Source organism: Nicotiana attenuata, chromosome 11 (genome assembly GCF_001879085.1).
Source record: "Nicotiana attenuata strain UT chromosome 11, NIATTr2, whole genome shotgun sequence".
Lineage (NCBI taxonomy): Eukaryota > Viridiplantae > Streptophyta > Magnoliopsida > Solanales > Solanaceae > Nicotiana > Nicotiana attenuata.
Genome location: NC_031999.1, coordinates 11,370,970 through 11,380,997, shown reverse-complemented (window position 1 = coordinate 11,380,997; position 10,028 = coordinate 11,370,970). Strand labels below are relative to the sequence as shown.

Genomic DNA, 10,028 nt, shown 5'->3' with positions numbered 1-10,028 from the left:
TTCGAATCGCTCAAAATAACATCAAAACACCAAATTACCCTCGGATTCAAGCCTAAGAACTTCTAAACTTTCAAATTTCACAAACGACACTGAAACCTACCAAATCATGTCCGAATGACCCCAAGTTTTGCACACAAGTTAGAAATGACACCACAAACCTACTCCAACTTTCGGAATTCCATTCCGACCCCGATATCAAAATTTTTAGTGCCGACCAAAATCGCCAAAATTCCAACTTTCGCCAATTCATGCCTGATTCTACCACGGACCTCCAAATCACATTTCGGACGCGCTCCTAAGTCCAAAATCACCTAACTTAGCTAACGGAACCATCAGAATTCAATTCCGAGAATGTTCACACATAAGTCAACATCCGGTTGACTTTTTCCAACTTAAGCTTCTACTTTAGAGACTAGGTGTCTCAAATCCTTTCCGAATCCACTCCAGACCCGAACCAACTGACCCGACATATCATAATTTAGCTAAAGAACACAAAAGAAACAGAAATAGGAAAAACGGGGCTGTAACTCATGAAACGACCGACCTGATTGTTACAATATATAATCTATGCACGCGAAAAATTGGACACCACACAAATTACCCCTCTTGTGTGTGGCATTGAAGTATAAAACAACTGTATGTAAGTTTCTTCTTAGTATCTATTTATCTTCTCTTGATGATAGGAAGGAGCACAACCTAACAGTCAATATTCACAATCATATATTTTGCTAAACCTAACATTCCACGACGTACGTAACCTCATAAACCTTGAAATCCTTTCTCGTCAACCAACTTTAAGAAAACACAAATCTTTCGTCTGCGGGTCTATATCTCTCTCGTTCTTGCTGGTTCATACTTTGTTTTTCTATTTTCTTCATTCAATTTTCTGGATGGCAACGAGGAGGAACAAAAATATACAAGCCAAGCTGGTAGGTATGTTCTTCCCTTTGTTAACTCTTTTTAGAGTTCTCTTATTAAATATACGAATCCCAGTCAAAAACAACAAGGGGAAATGATACAATTTCGATGAAACTCTTGTTAAAATGATCAGATTTTCTAATGTTTAATCATGTTTCAGGTACTGCTGGGGGACATGGGCACTGGAAAAACCAGTTTAGTGTTAAGATTTGTCAAAGGACAATTCTTTGACTTCCAGGTTTGGTCAAATGCATGCATAACGAATTCTGATTTAGTTTCCGTGAATATCTTTCTTTTTATCACATGAGTAGTGTTATTGAAACATGTAGGAGCCAACAATTGGAGCAGCCTTCTTTACTCAGCTACTTTCTCTAAATGAAGCAACCATAAAGTTTGACATATGGGACACTGCAGGACAAGAGCGGTACCACAGTTTAGCTCCCATGTACTACCGTGGTGCAGCAGCTGCTGTTGTAGTCTATGATATCACTAGCAAGGTACCCTGGATCTATCTGAAAGATTTTACACTTTTCTTTATTTAAAAATAGTTTAACGTTAAATTCTCGTTTTACTATTAATTAAAACTTTAAATACTTGTTTTACTATTAATAAAATGATTTATAAATCAATCTATTGGGTTCAGGATTCATTTGAAAGAGCTAAAAAGTGGGTGCAACAGCTCCAAAGACAAGGTAAGCAAAATTGGTACACTTTGACCGGCTTACGTTTTGAATCTAAAAAGACGAAAATGAAACAGTTCCGATGTGGAAAATGAACATAAAGTCCCTCCATTCTACTTTATGTGGCAAAATTCGAAACTAGGGTCGAGGTACTTAATTTTCGGTGAGTTTGAACATAGAGTATATTTTTAACTTCTTGAAAACAAAATTTACATATTTAAAAACTTCACAAAAAGTGTAATACTTAATTATTCAAGATATTTATATAAAAAAAAAGTTAACAAAAGCATGGTCAAAGAACGAAGAATCTCTTTGACTCCTCAAATAGTAACATAGTCACATATGATTAATTAATTAATTAATTGGAATAGAGGGAGTAATATCGGTGCCGGATTCAGGAATTTCAGTAAGGGGTTAATAAAAGAAGAAAACATGTTATGAAGTTAAGGGGGTTTTAATATATATATATATAATATAATATATATATTATATATATATATATATATATATAATTATTAAAAGCACGAAACCCCTTAGCGAAATGTCGTTCGCTTTTTTATCCTTTAAAATAAAGTTTACACTAGATAAACCAGTCGTTCGATTATTTTTCTAGTATTTAGGACTTAAAAATTCGTTGAAATATGGTTATTGAGTCTTTTCTTATGTAAATTATGTACTAAAAGTTAGGACCGTAAAATTGATTAAAATGTTATCTTAAATAAAAATCTAAAAAGTCAATTACATTTGGAATGTTAGTACAAAAGTAGTAGACGTTCTTTTGAAGTAGTTTCGACAATTACATGACATCCTAATGGTACTCTAATTGTATTTATGATGAACTCAATAATTTTTTAACATCAATATATTTTTTTTTGGAAGAATAATTTTACTTCACTTAGTACTTGCAAAAACTTATATTAATTTATTCTAATTATGTGATAAATAGTGTGAGACTAAGATTAAAAATTATTAAATATATAAGAAGATAATATTTCACTTTTCTTTTAATTTTATCTTCTTCAATCATTCTAGACTATTATAAAAGCATGAAACTTCAACGCAAAATTGATCGACCTTTTTATCTTTTAAAAAATAAATTTTACAATCGGCAAAATTATCATTTAATTAGTACTTTCAATATTTATGACGTTGAAATTAACTAAAGATCTGACTATTAAATCTTTTCTGCTTGAACTATATAGGAACTCCTAATATTTAGGGATGTAATCATAGTAAGATTACTCATATAAGTCGAGTAAGTTAATTTTCACAAGATTCATAACTTTAGAAATTATTATTTTTATTGGAACAATCCAGGTGACGTTAGAAGTCTTCCACTTCAAAATACCAAGAGACAAAAACTTAACGAGAATTGTACTGAAATCATACTCACGAGCTCACGATTATTTTTAGATTGCTAAATTAAGATTTAAGGTTGGTAATGTTTGAAAATGTTAGCTATTTTTGTTTTTTAAAAAAAATTAATAAAATATTTCCAGAAAGTGTTATCATAGAGTTTCGTAGTTTATTGTACTATCGATAAATCTATCTAGCGGATAGATTTATCATAGAGTTTCGTAGTTTATTGCATGTAGTCGCAAATAAATATCAAGTTAGGGATATATGGCTAACTGATATTAACCTATTATTATTGAGATAAAGGAAGTAACAATATATATTAGCATGTATAATCTCTTTATCGTGATAATGATCAAATCTGCCTAGAAGGATGGCGTAAGAACCTAAATCTATCCCTCATAAAAGTTCAAAGAACCTAAATCTATCCCTAAAGAAAGTTTAAATAATAAAGTATTTGTAGAGTAGAGATCTTCTTTTATTGAGTTAGATAAATGTGATTACATTCATGATTATTTTTCAAGAATTTGGATTTTTTTTAATTTTCTTTTTGACAATTTAGGCACCTTTGTGAACATCATCTATGTAATTTGTATTCATTGATATGAAACTCTAAGACTCGTATGTGTATATATATATATATATATATATAATTTTAACATAGTATATGTAATATAATTTTCCGGCAAAGGGATTCGGATGAACTCCTTCCATGAGTATTATGTACAGAAACACTGGGCTTGTGCAGTCGAAAATGAAAAATCCAAACTGTCTTCATATCTGTTGTACTTTTGGGAGCGGTCTAATGGTGTGTTTGTGGTACTAGGAAATCCAAATTTGGTGACTGTTTTAGTGGCCAATAAGGCTGACTTGGATTCAGAAAGAATGGTGGACAATGAGGTATTTCAGTTAGTACATTAGTGATATTGCATAAGATGAAGTATCTATACCATCTCCAACTGATATTATTGCGCAGGAAGGAGACCAATATGCTAAAGAGAATGGCTTGCTATTCTTTGAAACTTCAGCAAAAACTGCTCAGAATATAAACGAGCTCTTCCATGTAATAGGTAATTGTTAAACATGATCACTTTCGCTTTGATAGGATTTTAAAAATTTCAAGCCAAAACAAATGCATTATATTATGCAGCAAAGAGATTAGCTAGTGCTGCCCCAGCTCACCTAGGTGGAATGAAACTAGGCAACAGAACAGGGGAAGGAGTGAGGAGACTATTCTGTTGCTCTGCATGAGAATACATTCCAGTGAGTTCTTTCTTGGTAAATAATACGTACTATATAATGGTGATGAGATGCTAATTCTGTACTGATTGTGCAGTGATGCATCATTGTTGATCGTTCCCGACCATTTAGGTGCTCTTTGCTTTATCCTACAGGAGATACATGATATATAATGAGGCCCTTCATGACTGAAACAGGGTACAAGTCTAAGCGTGAGTAATGATTATGGTCTTCGTGGTATAGTACGAAGGTTATTGTTTTACTACTCTTGTATCGGATATCTTTAATGATATGTGAACCTTATTTGTGCTGTTAATATAATGTAGTTAATTTCATGTGAACATGGCATTTGGATGATTATGTCGAGTCAAACTGAAATTATCAAGTGAATATTTGTCCGGCTGTTAGGAACATATATTCATAGTTATGTTATGGTAAATATAAGTTGGAAAAAATAGTTTTTTAGCTCATAGTTCGAACATGTTAATTGAAAGAAATTTGATTCACCCCTCTACCCCTAAAAGCAAAGTCTACCATGTTTTAGTCTCCTAAACTTGTGCAATTCCTAATTTAAGGTTTTACAAATGTAAAAGTTAAACTCATTAATTATTCATTGGTTACCTAGTAGTTATCCATTTTCTAAGTGGATAATATGGTTCTTATCCATATTAGACTCATTTCTAAAAAGTTCATTATCCAACTCATTTTGTAATGGATAATAAGGGTGGATAACTTTTTTCTTTTAACCATTTTGCCACCACTAGTTTAAACTGACATTGATTAAAAGGAACTCATGCGTTACAAGTAGGCATGGGTTAAAACTGACATTGGTTAAAAGGAGCCCAAATATGGGTTAAAAAGAGTTTTTATTTCTATAAAATATGCGGCAGACGAAGTTTTGAATATTTGTGATTGTAAGTTATCTCCACATGTAGCATCACGTTCAAACTTTTTGGATAAATCTTCAGTATTGTTGTTTACCTCGAAAATACGAGTAACAATTAAATTTGATTTGTGATTTTAAAGATATGTGATTAAATTCAATACCAATTAATAACCAAGAAATATGAAGTAGAAATGAAAGAAATAAGTGAATAAAACCAATGTTACTCAGCAGTGGTGACCTCGAGCTTAATGACCTCGAGATGGACTAAGAGCAATAAAGTAATAACAATAAATGTAAAGGATAATTCTAATGAATAATACGAGAGAAAAGTAGGATAGTATATTCTTGCCAATGATGAGATGATGTTACAAATGATTGGGGTCCCCTTTATATAATAGGGGAACACTAAATAAGGTATATTTCTATTTACAGTAAGGAATATTCTTAATACAGCTGTCTAACCGCCTAGTACCGAATCGTAAAATTCCATTCCGGGATTTGCGCCATGATCTTGGGGACATGGCAGGAATCTAGCTCATTCTGTTACAAATCCATAACGGTATAATTTTGGGATCGAGCATACTTGACTTCGGTATTCCCTGCATTCCTATTTTTGGGCATTGCATTCCGTCCTCGAGCTTGGATATGGTCCCTTGAACTCGAACTCGGCCTTGCCCGAACTCGGGCCCAAGACGACCTCTCGAGCCTATACATCGGAGGCATACGATTTCGATCGTATACAGATAGTCCCCGCGTTTCTCAGAGCAAGGCGACGAGAAACGATTTGGACCACGATTCTCCGGAGTCTTTAATGATGATGTCATACCCGTGATGTGAGCGTTCGAAATGACCGATACGTCCCGTCGGTTCTCTTCTCCAAAACATTAAATGCATGCCAGTAATGGTCGGCTACTCGGCTTCCCCAATACGCTTGAGTGACTTCTATAAGTAGGCCAAATTCTTAACTTTACAAACTTTACTTCTCAGATTGTTTTCAAAATCTCATTAGCATCTTCAGCTTCTCTGCATTCTCCCTTCTTTTCAATTCGCCCTTACTTCACCATCAACCTTTTCTCTTTTCTTGAATGTTTGCACCATAATGGCTAAAACATCTAAATCTGTTCCCAAAAAGAAAAAGCCTCTTCATTATCGCAGCCGACCAAAAGTAAAACGGTGGTCCCACCTCGTATCGAGGAATGCATTCCCCCACCGTGTGAAATAACATCCAATTTAAAAGTTGAAAAACCCATATCGATACCAGGCCGATGCGAGTCCATGTCTCGATACATCTGTTTGATAACCAAAGATGAGCTTGAGCAGGTAAAGAAGGACTGCAACTGGGATAACAAAGATGTTGTGATTCCCTTCCCAGAAGAGGACATCACTACCAATAAAGCTGGGTACTTAAGCGTGTATACCTACCCATTCACGCTGGCCCCCGCAAATCCAGCCCTGGGTCCCATAGACCTAGTTAGCCTTAATTTTTTCCAACAATACCAAGTGGCACTTGGCCAGATTTACTCTTTATTCTAGCAAATCGTTCATTTGATCAGATTCTTCTCGAGCCAGGTCGAGGGGATGCCTTTCACCCTTGATCAGGCTGTACAGCCCTCGCCTTTATCGAGGTGGCTTGATAAAACTGCAACGCGATCCTCGAAATCTCTCTTTTCCAGCATCGATGAGGATAAAGATCGAGGATGGATGAGCCGGTTTGTCCGAGTCAAGACCTCTGACCTGATTCCTGCTAAGAGGATGCCATTCCCCGAGGAGTGGAACATGAAACGTAAGTACATAGTAACTTTATACCCTGCTTCCTCTCGATTTCATCTTTTTCTCGATCTAACCCCTTTCCGATGCAGCTGTTGCTTGGTTTCCCGGTGCCGTCTCGGACCTCGAAGGTTGGGTCCAAAAACTGGCCTCTACCTCCTCATATGGGGAGCGCTGATGGCGCGATTTAGCCAAGGGAAGATAGGAGGCGAAAAACCATGGTGAGTTCTTTTGTTTGTTTACTTGTGTTTCTCAATGAAATACTTACTTTGTCTTTATGCAAGCTTCGGAGACGTCGTTGCCATGCGGCCGCCCCCGCCCGGTGAAGAAGAGATTCCAAAGCCTTCCAAAGAAAAGAAAAGAAAGAGGGGGTCGCCTGCAAAGCCCCCGAAGCCTAAGAAAAGCGCGGTTCGAAAGCCTAAGGCCTATACCGTGGCCCTATCTCCAGAAACATCCCAATGCCTTCGGGACCAGGAAGAAGATGACGATTGCCTGTTGGTAGTTCGTAAAAGAGGAAGCACTGGTGCTTCGAAGTCTGCCAAACCGGTGGTGGCAGATGCGGTTCATCCTAGAACCGAAGAAATTTCTGAGGGTAGTTCGAGAAAAGTCCCCGAGCCATCGGTCAGCAAAAAGGTACCTCATCTAGGAGGTCATTTGGAGGGTGAGGCCGAGGGACCCGGTCCCGAGGCCCTTCGAATAGAAGAGAACACCCTGAGTGGGTCGTTAGGGGTGATCGATGTGGATGAGTCGCCGCCTGGTCCTGAGTTCTCTGAGGGGCAAATTCGAGATGCTTGGAACATGGAAACTTTTGATGTGGGGACGAGCCACGAAGGGAATGATATCCTTTGAGAATTCCTCGCAAGGATCGAAGATGGCCCCGACCCAGATGCTTCTTTTATTTTCGACGAGGCCCGTCGGCTCTTCAAACAAGTAAGTTTCTGTCCTCTAAAATTACGCTTGTGCTTTTATCCTTGTCGTTCTGAGTTTGACCTATCCCTTTTTGTGAAGGCTGTTGTGCTCCATAAAGAAGCGTTCTCCAAGTCTCGAGCTGAGCTTGCTCGATGTGAGACCGAGCTTAAGTAAATCTCGGAAGAGAGGGACGATCTTAAAACCCTTTATGTCAAGAAAGAGGAGGAGATCAGCGGTCTTCGAGCCGAACTGACAAAGGCTTGTCAAGAACAAACCGAGCTTACCGAAAAGGTAATATACCATCTGAAGTTTTGTTATAGATTTTCCCGATCAGTCTACTAATACTTCTCCTTTGCAGTTTCAACAAAAGAGCGAGCTGTCGGAGCAGCTTCGAGAGGAGCTCAAGATGAAGGAGGCCGAGACCCTGGGGTGAAGGCAAGGCATGGACAGTCTTGCCTCCAAGAGAGATACTCTTCGGGAGCAGCTGGATTCACTCGAACGCCAGTTTCAAAGTGTGAAAGAGGAGAGCCTGGCTCGAGGCCGCAAAATCGAGGAGCTTAAAGATAAATCCGCTGCTGATCTTGCCAAGGCCAAATCTGACGCTGAGGCATTTATAACTTCGTATCGAGCTGACGCTGAAGCAGCTAACGCCCGGGCAAAGGAGATCTCTGTTGCGGCCGAAGTTAAGTTAATATGTGCACTAGACCACGCTAGGCGACAATCCTAGAGGGAAACCCTCGAGGAGGTGCATTCTCGCGGCTTCGATCTCTTAGCCGATATTGAAAGGGCAAAGATTTTGGAAGAAGAGGCTGCCGCTTTGCTTTTCGATGAAGATGATTCAGCTAGTGGCTCCGCGAGCGGAGGAGACGAAGACGAAGTCCCCGAGGGCGAGGTTCCCGAGGATGAAGCTCCCGAAGGTGCAGCTGCCGAAGATGTAGCTGCCGAAATCGTGGCCCCAGAGTAGATTTAAGTTTCTTTATTTTGTGTTTTTGTGAAAGTACTCCTTGTGTAAATATCTTTTGTAATCATCTTTCGGATACAAAAGGGACCTCTTTTTTTCAATTTTGACTTGTGTTGGATTTTATTTTGTCCTTATCTGTGGAAAATTTGATTGCACAACTCAAATGATCAGTTCCACTACTGGTTTGGATCCAGAACATAATTAACCCTTAGGTTTTTAATTGATCAACATAATGCCTCTTAAGGTATTAGGTAGTCCTCGAGCTAAGCTTAAATCAACTGGATGCGAGCTCGGGATGTCGGGACTCTTGAGTCCGAGTTGAGTAAGAGCAAGGTCTCGAACTCTATATATATTTTGGCCCTTAGGCTCTTTTAGGTTGGCCCTTAGGCTCTTTAAGTTGGACCTTAGGCTCTTATATATCGTCCCTTATGCTCTTTAGGTTGGGCCGATTCGGCCTCCAAAGTTGCTATAATTTTTCCCTTTTTTCGGCTAAAAGACTTAGTGAGAATTTTTGTATGCCTTAGCATGTGTTTTTCGTACCCATTGGGTTTTTTGAAGGTTCGACAAATCGAAACCTTATTAGTAATTAGTTTGTGTAAACATAATCAAATACCTCTTGAGGTTTTTTCGAAGGCTGATGTTATCAAAGCCTTTAAATTATTCGAGGGCTGAATTTATCGAAGCCCTTTATATTTTGCTTTTACCGAGGGTAGCCTGATTCAATCGGTTTTTTCAAAGTTTTTGAAGGCCTTTAATTTATGGCAGAATTCGGACGTCTCCGAGCCGCATTATTTCGGCCATAGCCTTTCTATTATGACCGTAGTCTTTAATATGGTCGTAGCCTTTGAGTATGTCACTTGGACTTGTTTCCCGATAATCTTTCGAACATGTTCGAGAAGTTAGTCCCCGAGTATATTGTCCTTGGCCTTTGTTTCGAGGGGATGCCTCTTTGAGGTCTTATGAGTTCGATGACTCGGATGTGTTGATTGTCGATGACAGTCCCCGACTATCTCGGGGTTACATTCGTTCTTTGGTCCTTGAGCCGTTTCCCGTAGGATTATAAGTGTAGAGATTGTATAATAGTAGACTTCTTTGAGAAACAAAGTGTTTTCGATATAAACAGAAAGTTTCTTCAAATAATTGATACATGCTTACATGTTTTGCCGTTGGGGATCGACTATTCTATGTGGACACGGTTCATCTGTCCGTTTGGTCCATTACAAAGTTTTCCTATCGAGGCCCTCTTGGCGTGAAGTATTTTCCTTGAAAATATAATCTCCGAGGGTGATGCCCCCCCAGTATTTGAGGTTGA

General features: G+C 38.1%; 1 protein-coding gene across 1 annotated transcript; it reads left to right on the top strand.

Moving 5' to 3' along the window:
• On the top strand, positions 753-4,534 carry LOC109234971 (ras-related protein RHN1-like). Its single transcript, XM_019401001.1, has 8 exons — positions 753-929; positions 1,079-1,156; positions 1,248-1,415; positions 1,562-1,610; positions 3,781-3,854; positions 3,931-4,024; positions 4,105-4,217; positions 4,291-4,534. Exons 1-7 carry the CDS (start codon positions 891-893, stop codon positions 4,203-4,205), a joined length of 603 nt encoding a protein of 200 aa, XP_019256546.1. The 5' UTR covers positions 753-890; the 3' UTR covers positions 4,206-4,217; positions 4,291-4,534.